The sequence below is a fragment of the Bombyx mori genome, chromosome 4 (assembly GCF_030269925.1).
Source record: "Bombyx mori chromosome 4, ASM3026992v2".
NCBI classification, from domain to species: domain Eukaryota; kingdom Metazoa; phylum Arthropoda; class Insecta; order Lepidoptera; family Bombycidae; genus Bombyx; species Bombyx mori.
In genome coordinates this window covers 17,443,144-17,458,760 of record NC_085110.1, presented here as the reverse complement: position 1 = coordinate 17,458,760, position 15,617 = coordinate 17,443,144, and the positions used below count along the sequence as shown (strand labels likewise).

At 36.1% G+C, this 15,617-nt stretch overlaps 1 protein-coding gene and 1 long non-coding RNA gene across 2 annotated transcripts; both read right to left on the bottom strand.

Annotated features, from left to right (window-relative positions):
• Window positions 1-1,576: 1,576 nt before the first annotated feature.
• Window positions 1,577-6,541, bottom strand: LOC134198831 (uncharacterized). The gene is made up of 2 exons (XR_009973050.1): window positions 6,428-6,541; window positions 1,577-4,342 (listed from the first exon to the last, which is right to left on the bottom strand). It is a non-coding gene; the product is annotated as an uncharacterized LOC134198831 (long non-coding RNA).
• Window positions 6,542-9,945: 3,404 nt separating this feature from the next.
• On the bottom strand, window positions 9,946-14,929 carry LOC101740586 (TBC1 domain family member 20). The gene is made up of 5 exons (XM_062677117.1): window positions 14,878-14,929; window positions 14,471-14,599; window positions 13,887-13,993; window positions 12,726-12,863; window positions 9,946-10,173 (listed from the first exon to the last, which is right to left on the bottom strand). The coding sequence occupies exons 1-5, from the start codon at window positions 14,927-14,929 to the stop codon at window positions 9,946-9,948; spliced, it is 654 nt and encodes a 217-aa protein (XP_062533101.1).
• Window positions 14,930-15,617: the final 688 nt, after the last annotated feature.

The window sequence follows — 15,617 nt, the reverse complement described above, 5'->3', positions numbered from 1 at the left end:
GCAGGTTAGCCGTCGGAGCTCCGTGGTTCGTGAGGAACGTTGACCTACACGACGACCTGGGCCTCGAATCTATCCAGAAATACATGAAGTCAGCGTCGGAACGGTACTTCGATAAGGCTATGCGTCATGATAATCGCCTTATCGTTGCCGCCGCTGACTACTCCCCGAATCCTGATCACGCAGGAGCCAGTCACCGTCGACGCCCTAGACACGTCCTTACGGATCCATTAGATCCAATAACCTTTGCATTAGACAACTTCAGCTCTAACACTAGGAGTAGGCTTAGGGACCCCGGTAACCGTACTCGTCGAACTCGACAAAGAGTTCGCCGTGCAACCTAACCCATGAATCAGCTCGCTGAGTTTCTCGCCGGATCTTCTCAGCGGGTCGCGATTCCGATCCGGTAGTAGATTCATTCGCGAAGCAGCTACTCTTGAGTTGTTAGGTCTCCTTCGGAGGCGCTCGGGTAGCTGTTAGCAAATCCCACCCCTCCTGGCTGAGCCTTTGCTCGCCCACCTGTCCTGGTGAAACTGGAAAGGCCTCCGGGCCACCAGTAATGCTTCAATCATAAAAAAACAAAAAAACAAAAAAGGAAAGAGTTCCGAGTTACTAAGTGTTACAGTCTTCCGTTGCGTCCCACCAAAATAAAAGTTAAAGTACCAGACCTCGAGATACTGTTGATTCGTTCTGTATAAAGCGAAACTTAACTTTTTTTATTGCCCTTGTAGGCAGACGAGCATTCGACCCACCTGATGGTAAGTGGTTATCGTCGCCCATGGACTTCAGCAATGCCAAGAGCAGAGCTAAGCCGCTGCCTACCGTTAAGTACTCTAGCTACTCTCTAAGTACTTAACTAGCGAGCAACGTTTTTACAGGACATCACTGGCTTCAATTTATGTTTATTGAATTCTATCTTTAATCCCAGCAGTAGACGATGGTGGCTCGTTCATTAACCTTTTTAATGCTGAGCTGGTTTTCACATATTTTCAGAAGCTGCCTAAGAATTAAAAAAAAAGTATGTCTGTACCTTAAAAAACTTTAACCTAAAAAAATACAAAAGTAATGCTAAATTCACAAGAAAATAATTTTAAATTACTTGCGCGCGCTAAGATAAATCCGTACATGTCGATACATCTATACTAATATATAAATCTAGTGGTTTTTACGGATGTTCCGTTATAACTACTGAACCAAGCTTCCGATTGACTTGAAACTTGGTATCCATGTAGAAAATACATGTACTTAATGAATAGGCTAATATTTATATGAGTATTGGACTCCCTAATTATAATAACAATAAATAATAATGTTAATTTTAAATGCCCAGCGAAGCGGGCGAGTACAGCTAGTAATACCTATAATCAAACTGCGCAATAGTCATAGTCATAGCCCGCGGTTCATACACATTAATAGAGTCGATTTATCGACGGTTCACCCTCAAACGGTTAAGGACCGCAGTGTATGTGTCGTAGACCTCGGAATCGGCCCAGAGACCTATTAGTGAATAACCAGCACAGCAACATTTAGAACATCGTAGTGGACATTTCACTATAGAACTAAACCAACAAAAAACAACTTCATAATAACCATGTATTTTGAACCACTTTTTCACAAATCATTCATCTTTTATTAGTTAAGCCTATTCGCAATTGAATTTTTTTACATACAATACAAAACTGCATAAATACATTCCTATATAAAGCTTATATACTACATAATACTTTACATAATATACATCTTAACTATTAACGTACCATATACAAAGATCTAGACATCACAAAAAGTAGCTTTGTATCTCTTCGGTTTGTACAAACTTTATAATAACATAATATACAAACAAACCGTTATTATTATTATTTTTTAATTTTTATTTATTGCCTTTGTAGGCAGACGAGCATACGGCCCACCTGATGGTGAGTGGTTACCGTCGCCCATGGACTTCAGCAATGCCAAGGGCAGAGCCAAGCCGCTGCCTACCGCAATTAATTTCGTTAAAGCACATTTATTTTAGTGCTTCAGATAAAAAGCTGATGGACTTTTTTTACTGACTTCCGTATGGATGGTACCATCAATCACGTAATTTCATTGATCCCCAACAATTGAATACGACCGCGACATAGCTATTACCGTTTCGGAACTTAACATATTATTTATAGAGTTCAATTTTGTTATAACACACGATTTATCCTGAAGAATATACACACACGTTTGGAAACAACTGTACCTTTAAGTACTTTTCGATCTCAAACTAATCTTGTTCCTATTAAAAATATTCACACAAACATACTAAAAAATAGTACGTATAAACTTCTTTCTTTCTGGAAAATATATATCGATGCTTGAAAGGCAAACGTGACTAAGCGACAATGCGTGAACTTTACAGTAGACTAATTTAAAGTTGAAATATCTGAAAACAAAATTTATTTTAACGAATCTAGCTGTAGGATTCAAATGATTTTAATAGATCTAGAAATATTTTTTTTTTTTTGCGCATCGAATATGGTTATTGCCTATCATTTATGTACAAAGCAGTTATTGTCGCTTAGTCGCGTTTGCCTTTCAAGCGTCGATATGGAAAGTACACCAATTTAAAAATGTATGTGAGCTTGATGAATATATAATTTGTAAATTTCAAATGTGAAAAACACGTTACCAGGAATTAATACTAATATACTTCATAAAAAAAACATTAGTGTCCACAAAACATACATTATTGTTTTTTTTTTATAATAAATATATCAAGTATTACAATAAAAAAAAAATTATTATTACGCAAATTATTCAAAAGATTTTTTGTATTCAAACAAAAGATGCATGAATAAAGATCACGATCGCGGAAATAATGAAATGTCATTAAAAGTCTGTTTAAATTTCAGGCCTAAATTTAATGTTATATGGCCTTGAACCGCAGCATTATCAGCCCATGTGTGGGACGCGTCGTGGACATGTGAGACTCGAACCTACTGCATTTCGACTCGAATGAATTTGGGTTAAGTGATATAAGTTTAAACACGAGAGTCATGATTTCTTCCATACAAATTGTTATTGGAACTAATTCCGAACTAAATATAATCTTCCTATACGCATTCAAACTATCTCGGAGTGACATCGACATGCAAACGACGCTTGCAGTACACGTAATAAATGCTAAAGGCAACTCAACAATACGCTCTAACGACAAAAGAACGAACCTATACTTAATCTAAAAGTCAAATTACGATGTATGAAATATCACATTTTACAAAAAAATAATCGATTTTTTATGCAAATAAATTAATATCGATGTCGCATTTAGGACAACCAATACAGCCAGCCAGCTACGGGAGACAGGCTAAAATAACAACCGATTGTTCTCCCGTGGTCGACGTGAAAGCGATTTTTGCCAAAAATAGATTCGAACTTTTCTAACCTTTTCTTAATCATAGATTAAACATTTATTATATTTTTTTATTGCCATATAACGATTACACGAGTACACCTATCGACAGCATGCTTCACATAAATATATTGCCATGAAGAATGCCAATAGGTTAGCAGCTGTGAACGCTCGTGAACATACATGTGAAAACAGCTGACGGTATTTAGTTTATTACATGAATTGTGTTTTCTTTTATGGTAAAAATTTAATTGAATTTTAATCCTAAAGCAATCACAGCGATAGATCAATTTAATTCATAGAATAGTCTCTCATTGAAGCGAAATACATTTCTAAGTATTTCCTAAAAGTTAACTTACAAATAATAACATAAATTTACATTATATATAATCAGAAAGTTAATGATTATCCGACATCGATTTATATCTAATCGATAGAACCGTCTGACGTTGAGACGAAATCACTTTCTAAGTTCTTCCTAAAATTTGGCTTACAAAAATAATATTTATTTTAATAAGGAAGTAATCGATTATATGAAATCGATTTATATTTAATCGATAAGCTTATATACTAAAATAAGTTACTTGTGTAAAGTTAAAACATATTGCTTGTTCATTTAACAGAAATCAAATAGAGATTTTCTCGTCTTAATTTTAATTAATTAACCAATTTTTTTTTAAACAGAATTCTTTTAAATCGTACTAACTATATATATATTTCCTAATAAGCTTATAATAAATAAATAAATTAAATAGTTTTATTTTATCTTTAAAAGGGGGTTAGCTTTGGAAATAACGTTATATAAACACGCATAGTATTACATATTTTGCTTACAATTACCAAAGTTCGCTACATCATCTACACTACACGATATATAAGGCATCTGAATGTTTAAAGTCTTAGTGAAGTTATTCAAGCGGTTCCGCTCACTAAATATACATATTCGGCTAAACGTAGTCAATTTCCCTGCAAACAAAAATAATCAATAAAAAAAAAACAAAACAATGTTACTAGTGTATAAATGAATGAATGATAATAGTTGATTTTTTTATCTGTGATCCCGATAATGAGTGAAGGAGTTTAAATTATTTAACAAATAACCAATATTCTGCGAGAAGATAAATATTATTTAATGTTCTAAACACAATACCTCAAAACTGTTTATTTTATTCAAAAACAGTTTAGAATGTGTACAATATGTTAATTTAAAATTTATTAAGAATGATTTTTTTGTAATTTATAAATAAAATTGGTTCTGCTCAAAATCTAAACTTATATTTTCAATTCATCTCACAAAATGTAACAGTTTTATAGAATCGTAGCCGCAGCACAGTCTGTCTGTGTTCCGGTTCTTCACCTCGCACGCATGGGCACGCGTTGTTTCATACTACAATTGAAGACATGAATGGACGAAGGGGATATGATACAATTTGTTAATTTTGAGAAAACGAGCAACAAAATTTTCTTCCTTGTACTTTTTCACACATGCAATTTCTAAAAATAGCCTTTAAGCCCGGAATTTTAAGTCTAATATGGTTTATAGGCCCATAACACATTAAATCAATGTAAAAAGTCAATAATCTTAAAAATGATACTTAACCCCTTCATCCACTCACGTCTTCAATTTATTTCAACTACGTTAAATAATAATTGTACGCAACAAACACGAAGACGTTAAAACTGATGCATGTTAAATGAATTGATTGAGACAGAAAAACACACGCTGCATAAAGAATACGTTTAGCCGACAATTTAATAGAAGAGTTACCAGATCCAGCAGTACATTGAGCTGGACGTACGTACTACACCGCCGCACCGTAAGCTAATAGACAAGCTATGCTACATTTACAAACTTAAGTCTTTTTATTCTTAGCATTTTTGGGCGTTTCAAAATACATTTTTATGTTTAATAATGAAAGACCGAATTTAATAACTCATTGCCTTTAAAATGTTCATTTGAAACGCCTTTAGTAATACGTCTCTACCCGCATTAGAAAGAGACAGTCGACTGCCTTGAAGAGCGTTGTCTTTGTCGCACGACACAGCTTTACAACAGCCACTCTTCGTATTCACTCTGCTCGCTCGCTCTTACGGTCCATGAGCAAAGAGAAAGCGAGACGAAACACTTACTTCACTATGCACTTATTTCAACAATTCAAATAAAGTCCACACACGGTTCGTCTTCAAGCAGTGACGTAAGCAACGATTTCATTCGGGCGTCATGTTAGAAAATATACCTTATGTGAATACATTTAAGTAGGAAGTAGCATGAATCTAATGAAATATTAATTTGAACGAATTGACTTCTTTGAGGTATTTTTCGTTAAAACTCGCGCTTTCAATGTGCCATCGTTAGATTGATTGCAGACAAGTGAAGTTATCTAATAGATGCAAGGAAAATTAAAACCTTTAAAAACTTTTTTTTGAGTTCACGGTAGCAAATGAGTACTATGTATTAGTAGTCTCACAAATGGCAGCACTAGCCTTACACTTCCCTCCATCGGAGGACCCGCGTGAGGTGCGGGAGACTGCGAACACTCAAATTTTAATTTAAATGCGATTTCTAAACTTGTCTACTTTTAAGTTTATGCCAAACGCAAGTCACTCAACGATATCTCTTGTGTAAAATGTCAGTTAATAATTTCAATTCGAACGTGGAGAGACTGCGCGCACATTGTGCCCACGCTAGTCGGTACGGAGTGCACATTTTAGAGCTCTTCAAGTTTGATCAGAAAAGGATTATTATTGATATAAAGTGGCTATTTTTTAAAAGATTCACAATATTGAACAGCCCGTCACAACGCACCGCGCCATCTGTCGCTCGCCGCCCTCACTCCTACTAGTATAAGAGCATTTCAATCAGTTTGCACCTTTTTTAATTCTATCAGATGTTCAACAATTATTAGAAGTTTGACACGTAAAATATCCTATCGGGCGTTATCAGAAAAACTGTCCACAGAAATGATTGATAATGCTGATATACTAGAACGGGATGTGTAGCGCGGGCGGTTCTAGAGGCGGAAGAAGACGAACCGGTAGGCGTGGCGCTACCTGTTGAAGAACAGGTCGGGGCGGTAGTACACGTAGACGCCCAGCAGCGCCGCCGCCGCCGCCAGCAGCACCCCCCGCGCGCCCCGCAGCCGCGCCAGCGTGCGCCCCCCGCCCCGCGCCGCACCCCGCGCCGCCCCGCGCGCCGCGCGCCGCCGCCGCGACCGCTCCTCGTCGAGCCGCCGCTGCTCCTCCCTGCAACAGTACATCGACGCGATGAGATCACTAAACGCACTAAACGGTTTTAGGTATAGATTAACCAGTAAAATATCTTACAAGCAGGACTTTTTGGCGGGAACGCGAGGAGTGAATTTGTGTGATTTGTTTTATTTTGTCTATTTAGTGTTTCGTCAGGTTTAAATGTGTAATAAGGGTGGTTTATTAACCGTTTAATATGGGTGAAAGTGCACAAATGTGGGAAAATGAAACAAAGCCGCTGAACGTAGCTTCTCGGGATCCTCCAAAAAGTCTACTGCAAAAGTCTCAATAAATGACCAACATTTTACTCTGAGATTATATTTCATCTCATATCATCTCAATTCATTTCATTTAATAATACAATATCATTTTTAATATAAAAACGTTTTCATTAAAATTAAAATAATAATTGATCTAAAAGTCTTAGTTACCAGGTCATTAAATCTCTTAACAAAACTTTCTAAGCAGACAGTCTCGCACAAAGAATTTCATTGTTTGACCATGTTGCCAAAATAAAAAAAAAGAAATAAATATCATTAAGTCGAGGGGTCACGGCGAGACTGGAGACTACGAGATGCACCGATGGGTTTTAACCCATCGGTGCATCTTAACCATCTTAACCATAAAGAACAAATATGTCTCTGAAATTTATTTTATTTAAACACTTCTTTTTTATTAATTTGAAGAGATACTTTCCCAATCCACATAAGTATTAAGTCGAGCACGATATACTCACTCTTTCTGCTCGAGTGCGACGACTTCGTCCTCGAGGTCGAGGGGGTCGTTGTTCTCGTAGAGCTCCTGGGCAGTCACCAAGATGTCTTCGAAGGGCAAGTCATCCGGTAACTGAAACGTTCCATACCATAAGCGAAATCTATAAAAACAAATTATTAATTTCATCTCGATTGGGGCTTTAATCTTATTTCTGTAGAGGTGCTGTGAGGTCGGGTCCATTTAACGTTAAGTCATTGTAGCTCACGGATGTGAGGCGCGCCAGAACTTAATGCTGATAGCCCTCTTCTAAACGTTTATGCATCTATAAATATTACGTCACGTCATTTCGGATCCTCCCGATCCATTAACGGTGCTTTTAGATACCTCAAGCACCGGTCACCGTCCTCGTCACCGAAGTCTGTGGTCTTTTTACGAATAAATTAGTACATATTATTTGTCTTTAATATTATTTGTCTATAGTATAGTGTTGGAAAATTTTGTGATTGTAGAACCATAATAATATTCAAACTTATAATTTGAACTAATTATAGTCGAATTTCGAGTACCGGGGGACCACTAGTACAAATAAAATGAAAACAATATTTAAAAAATTATTAATTAGTGCGTCCGTCTCCTCGGTCCCCTCCGTTCCCGGGTACCAGCACACGAGAGGTCCGGCCGGATTCTGTTCGTACAAAATGTTTGTCATCTTGTGTGTATGTACTTGTTCTTGTCGCGCACGTGCTGCCCACAGCCGTCACACAGGAGAACGAGTGGTGGAGACGATTAATTTTATAAAAATAAAATTTTTCTGACCTTTGACAGTAAACAATGCAGCATAGCCATGTCCAGTTCACATTCAAACACTTCATCGGCTCTGTAAAACAAAGAATATTATTATATTTTAATATTCATTAGATGAATCCGGCTATGGAATGAGCTCCCTTCCACAATGTTTCCCGAGCGCTGTGACATGTCTTTCTTCAAACGAACCTTGTGGAGAGTATTAAGCGGTAGGCAGCGGCTTGGCTCTGCACCTGGCATTGCTGATGTCCATGGGCGACGGTAACCACTCACCATCAGGTGGGCCGTATGCTCGTCTGCATACAATGGCAATAAAAAAAAGTACATAAAATTGGTATATTTTTTTAGTGGTAAAAATAAAAACAACTGAAATTGTCTGAATTGAACATCGTATATGGAGATTTTGTGAAAATGATTACTGTAAATTTCTTTAACAGATCACTACACAATCTAAGCATATGGAGGGGGCGGGGGGAGGGGCAGTGCATACCTGCACAGCACGACGGCGGCGGTGACGTACACGGGGAAGAGCGGCGGCGCGCACAGGAAGTAGTCGTAGAGGCGCACGACGAGCGCGTACCGGCCCAGGCTGTGCCCGAACCACGTCAGGTACCACGGCAGCGCGAACATCGTGCCCACACCCGCCCTGCGACGCATCGTACTACCAGTTATACAGTCCGCGCGCGAGCTCCGAGGATTTTTAAGGAATATTCACGTAATAAGCTAGTGTTGTAATTAGTCGATAATACGCTATCGATACTAACAAATCTTAAGCCTCCGTGCGAGTGTAAATTATAAAATAGTTTTATGAGGGCATTATGTACTTCAAATAATAATAAAAACAATTGATCACGTATGAATTTAATTTAATAAACTGATACTTATTGTACAAAATGAAGGTGAAATCTTATTAATTACTCTCGCAATCAGATTAATCAGTAGCTGAAGAATTTGATGTACTATTGTCACTCTCCTCGCGTACTTCAATAATAAATGATTCGACAACATCCTCCATTAAGCCATCCTTTTGCCAGTAATGTTCCTCTAATGTTAAGACACGTTTATTATGCTAGTGCTCGCCATTCTTTTTTCATCAAATTAAATAGCTATTTGTGCAAACAAAAAGACTTATAAGTGTAAGACTATTTATATTAGAAAACACACGTAATTAACACTGCGGTAACGAGTCGGTAAGCGTACTCTCACGTTAAGGTCGACACTAGTACTGGGAGAGTGCGGGGGCTGAGGAAGCGGGCGGGTGTGCACCGCGCCTCGGAGCTCGCGCGAGGACTGTACCTGCTTGTTGACTTTGTAGACACAGTCGCCCGTAGTCGACACGGTACAATTAAACACAGTTTTAGTACGAGACCGAATAGGTTTTCTCGTATCCCTGCGATATACAATGTGTCCGTGTACCAGTGTCGGAGACTCAATGGGGGTACAAAATGGGCATTTTTATCGACAAAGCACTATCCCGATTTTCTCTTGCCCTAGCCATACTAGAATGGAGCATGGAGGGGCCAAGAGAAAATTGGGATAGTGATTTGTCGATAAAAATCCCCATATTTTACCCCCCTAAGTCCCCGACACTGGTGCATGGACACATTGTATGTATAACAAAACGGTCGCATATACATAGTTAGGAACATATAACATATAATTACAATTCTAAATGTTCAATATAAACATTTTAAGCCGTGGATATCCGACTATCTCAGCTTATTTAGAAGTCGACTGATCCACCGATGTTGGGAGGGTTATACTGAGATGGGTATACGAGTAGGGACAATTAAAGAGAAAGATATTTAAGTTGTTAGAAATCCAACGTACTCTTCAAGTCTATTGGCCAGTTTGGTATTGGCTCTGCCCACGACTGGCAGCATGTAATTGAGCAGATGCTGCGTGGGCTGCATCGTGAGCTGCATGAAGGGCGCCAGCGGAGCCCCGGCGCCGTAGGACAGGCGGCACAGCAGCGGGAACGAGGCACGGTCTCCGCACACCAAGAGCAGGGTGATCGCCACGTCATGGTAACCCTGGAACAGGAATAACTTTCATCAATGACCCATCAAACAACGTTAAATACTATTTTCCGACTAATATATCACTTTACGATTGATTCTTGCATCTTTAGGCGTGTTTTTGTTTTGTTTTAACAATTTAATTGGTTATCAGGCACATGCTTTATTCGGTTAATTATTAAATTATCCAAATCAATGCTCCCGTAACATATCATATGAAATGAATATTTGTCAATAAAAAGGACTATTTAAAAAAAACTAATATTTAAAAAAAAATCTAATAAAAAAAAAACATGCCCGCTGAGTTTCTTGCCAGTTCTTCTCAGGACGGAGGCTAGTTTTTGTGAATTGGCGGTAGTTCTTTTTGACGTTCAACAAGTATGTACCTTCATTTATGTTGAATTTTTTTTTTATTTGATTTGATTTGATAGGTATATAATGAATAGGTCTACACTCTATTCGAAGTACGAAGTCGCTTTTGACACTTCTTAGAACGTAACTCTTCACGTTTCGCATAATTTGAAACAATAATCCTTTTTTTTGTTCACTGTCGTAAATATCATTTAAAAAATACACCATCAATCTAAATCATTATACAATTAATTCACACACACAATAACATAATAATAACATCTGTCTCATGGGACTTCGTAATTGGAATAGAGTAGGTATAGGAACAAATTTTTTGTCATACTTTTCAATATTTTTCCTACAGCCTCTATCTACGTAATACGTAGGTAATAATTAACGATTGTAGTCGATGTAATGCATTTAACGCTGTAAACTTTCATTTTAATTAAAAAAACAAAATCCTTAATACTGTACCCCTATAATAATAATACCATTTATCTCTGATTACACATAATTAACATCTTCAAATATTAGAAAAACCTCAATATTTTTTTAAATACAAATCATGATACATTTATTAACTTTCGAATTTTGCCATCACTGATCGTAAAATGAAATGTGATTTAATTGAGGCAACTTGACCCGCGATGAGCCATCGAGGTGTGGCTGCTTCGTACAAAGTAACACCGCAGCTTTAGGCCCTGTGTCGTGATAGCAACGATCGATTGTAATCAAACGTCGGTAATAGACCACTTTACAACAACGCTAACAACGCATTGTATCTGTCGACCGCAACGTGTGACTAATGAACTGATAACAATGTCTAACACTTTGTAAACATACGCTAATACATGTTATACAATAACATTAACTCGGTATAAATCTCGACAACAATAGCATAGGGATCAAATTTTTGCTATGTGAGATTTTTTTTCCTGGCTTACAAACGAGCATATCGCCCACTTGATGGTAAATAGCCAAGTTCACGCTTGGACATCAACAAAGGCGAGGAGACACTTTATTTTAAGTCGCAACGTTTAGACATTATACACAAATTAGGCGTCTTGAGTCGACATCTGGACTATAGCAAAAAAAAAGTAATAATAAAAAGATATAAAAAAAAACTTGAGTTTGTTTCGCGGAGTACTGTCAGGAGCGTCGGTCTTCTTGGAGCCGATGGTAAAGTTTTTATTTTTACAATTATTAAGAAGTTTCAATGATATAGAAATTAATTATTTTTAATTTGAATTTGAAAATAATTGTATAACAAAAATCGTATAGTCACGTCGTATAGTCACGACCATTTATTTAGTCTACCTTAAACGCAAAAACTGCTTTTTGTATTAATTTTTCTCAATAGCATCTGATTCCAAAGCATTTTATAGCAGAAAATAACTGTCTACGTGGTACATATGTCGATCGTTTTTATATTTAGTACATTTTTAATAAAAATGCAGAATACGTACCGACAAGGGACTATGATTGTTCTTCAATGATATCTATTCCCATTAATGTTCTTGTTAGCATCGATTACTCTATTGTTTGACAAATACGGTTATCATTTAAGTGATTGTTCAAACTTGTATTGACATTCCAACTTTAACAAATATTGAAATTTGCAATTTTATAGCTCTTTTGTTTACAATCATAAACCACGAAGCGCTCTCTCAAACTGCAGAAATCGGACATACATACTTATAACATGTAGAATATTTATTATTAACTAGCTGACCCGGCAGAATTCGTAGTGCCTCAATCAATAAATAAAAGACCTAACTTTTGTATAAAATAAACTTAAAACAAAGAAACGGAATCCGTCCGACAAGGGGGACACATCAAAGGAAAAACAAATTTGTGATTTTTCTTTAATTCCGAGCATTTTCATATTTATCTAAACCTTTTAAACCTTCTCTGGATTTCTACAATTAATTCAAGAGCAAAATTAGCCAAATCGCTCCAGCCATTCTCAAGTTTTAGCGAGACTAATGAACAGCAATTCATTTATATACATATATATATCTATATACACTTGTACTTTACAGGGCAGCCAAACATACGGGCCACATGATCATGAGTGCTCATTGTCGCTCATGCTTATCAGCAACAAAGATCTTTCTTGAAGCCTCATTCATAGCACATACCAAAATTGCCCATCTGTATCTGATTTGCATGCGCAACTGGTGGGAACAATAATAATTGACAAACTGAAAACATACCTGGTAATATTTTAAATGTGGATATTTTATGATGACCCTGAGTATTAATACTGTCAGCTGGTCCTGAAGGGCCACTCTTTGTTCGTATGGAATGCCAGGAGGAAATCTTTTCAAAGACCTGTTCACATCTAGCACCACCTTAAAATTAATACATACTAGATACTGATAAATAATACATAATGGAAAGTCTGTAAGTGTTTATAGGATAGAATGAACCATTCCTAAATAATAACATTATCAATATGTGTCTTGACATTAGTCTTTTGTAAACTTTTTATTTTTAAATTAAGCTTTTCAGGTTGCTTATTTTTAGATTAGGCCTTCTTGTAATAATTAAACTAAATATTACTTAGGAACATAGAAACACATACAATATAATTGTAAACATTTTAACTACACAAATGTGTTTTATTGTTTGTCTTTCCTGTTTGCTAGGTATTTCCAATTTAAATTTAAAATAAATGATGTATGTTATATTACATTAATAGTTTTAATGCAATGAGTTAATTGATATCAATGAGTACTTTATTTTATTTCTCAAGTCTGTCTTTTTTCTTAAGTCTACTAATTACCTGATTTTGAATTAACACAAAAGTGATAAATAACCATTTAGTTAGGAAATCCGAAAGAAATTTCTGAACATCTAATACAAAATGATGTGTTTAATGAATACAAAATAATGGGGTTTGGGTATCATAAAAAAAACTTCATATATAAGTATAGTGTATTTAGCCAGTATCTAGATTTTTAGGTAATTTATTTTCTAATTTATTAGATCATCAAGAAGAGCTCAAACTATTATCTAATCTTTGCTGGTAATATATAAAAGCGCAAGCTTTAAGTTAATTTAGCAAGTGATAGGTGAGTTTGTGAAACTTTAATAATATTCAGTCTCTTTTATTCATATGTAAATTAGCCATATTTTTCCACTTTCTTTCCTTTCTATTAGGTATAATATCTAGACATAAGTAGCACCAGGTAGTGTGAGCTCATTAGTTGAATTTAAAGGGGTCACCACAGTTGTACTAGGTAAATTATATAACAAAACAAACAAAGAGAAGTAAGTTAACCTATAACTTTCAATTTTTATACTAATTCATCATATAAAAATAAGCTTAGGATCTTTCGGCTTTAGTCACATGAAATAATAATATGGTATACCTGGTTATATTCTGGATGCGTTGATAACTCATCCAATGATGGAGCTTCAGTCATTTCCTCTTTTGTAACACCAACAAGCAGAGGCCAAATTCTTCTTCTGTATTCATCTGTTTTAATTTTTTTATTATTATTATAAGTAATACTATTTACATTATTTCCTATTGCCTTCACACTTTTCTGTTAACTGAGACTTTTTATTAGAACAGTCTTTGCCCCTTAAATTATCTATATTATAAGCATGACACACTGCTGTGGAGATGTGCTGTGTACTTCACTTCTTACAGTACATTTATAATTAATATCTAAAAGTACTCCAATGCCTTACAACAGTACTAGTGCATTTGAAATGATAAACAGGCCTTTCTCTGTAAGTCTGGGTTATGAGAATATTCTGGACAAAGAATAATTTATGAATGATGTTAATGTATAAAAGTAGACAATTACCACTAACCCCAATGTTTTGATGCCTGATTCATATCAAGCAATACTAAAACCAGCCAAAGTCTGTCGAATATCTTAATCAATTGTTACTTAGCTGGACACTTTCTAAAATATGTAAATCCTTTTTTGCAAAGTACTCTCACCACAGATAAGTCCTCCTTTGCTTCTGGCTAGATTCTTCCATTTTTCCACATCAACAGAATCGACATCAGAGAGACATTCCTCAATCTCTTTCCTCTTTTCTACAATCTCGGGGTCTTCCTCCTCCGGCTCTGCTCATAACATGACACAACATAAACATTTGCACAACTTTCACTCGAGATTCAAACTTCTACTAAAAATACACAAATTTCAAATGAGAAAATAATGAAATTTTAAGGAACACATTCGAAGGTTTAAACAAATAAATATAGTATAGTGCTGTAAATTGTTTACAATATGTATCATGTACCATTATCGAATTTTAATTCGGAGGGTGTCGAAATGACATCAATATTTTTCGTTTTATTCAAATTTGTCGGATGAATACTCTCTGCTGGTGAACATTCACCATTCATAACACTTTTATCTATAACTTCACTGTCTTTATTATTGGATTCCATTACGAAAATATTATAAATTATTCGATCGTAAACACCATTTCACCATCCTCTTACTGCTTGTCTTCTAAACGATGATGCCAATTGACACTGACAGGGACAGTTACTTGAAAATTGACAATTGACGTATAACGTTGTTTAATTTTTTCGACCAGAAAGGTAATGATTTCACTACATACATTTCGTTTACATTTTAATTTTCTGTCAAATGAAAAATAAAATGGGCCGAAAAATTATTTAAATGATACGTTGATTTCTTTGAAGCTAATTGTCGTTCAATTAAGTAAAACGAGATAAAATAGGATGAAATTAACTTTTAAGAAAATTGTGGTAATTTTTTCAGACTTTTTTTTTTTTTTTTTTTTTTTTTCCTACCTAAGCTGATAGCCCTAGCGGCTATTTCAGCGTAGCCCTAACTTTAGTAGGTGAGCTCACGGGGCTCAAACCTGACGATGTTGCTAACACGAACCCTAGCAAGAGTCGTGCTTCGCAGAATCTACCACCGGATCGGAAACGCGACCCACTGAGAAGATCCGGCGAGAAACTCAGTGGGCTGTGTCTGAGAGTTAATTTACTCGTCGAGCCCTTCGTCGCAAGCGACGGGTTCGACGAGAACGGTGACCGGTGCTTGAAATACCTAAAAGCACCGTTAGTGGATCAGGAGGATCCGAGATGACGTGTATCAGACTTT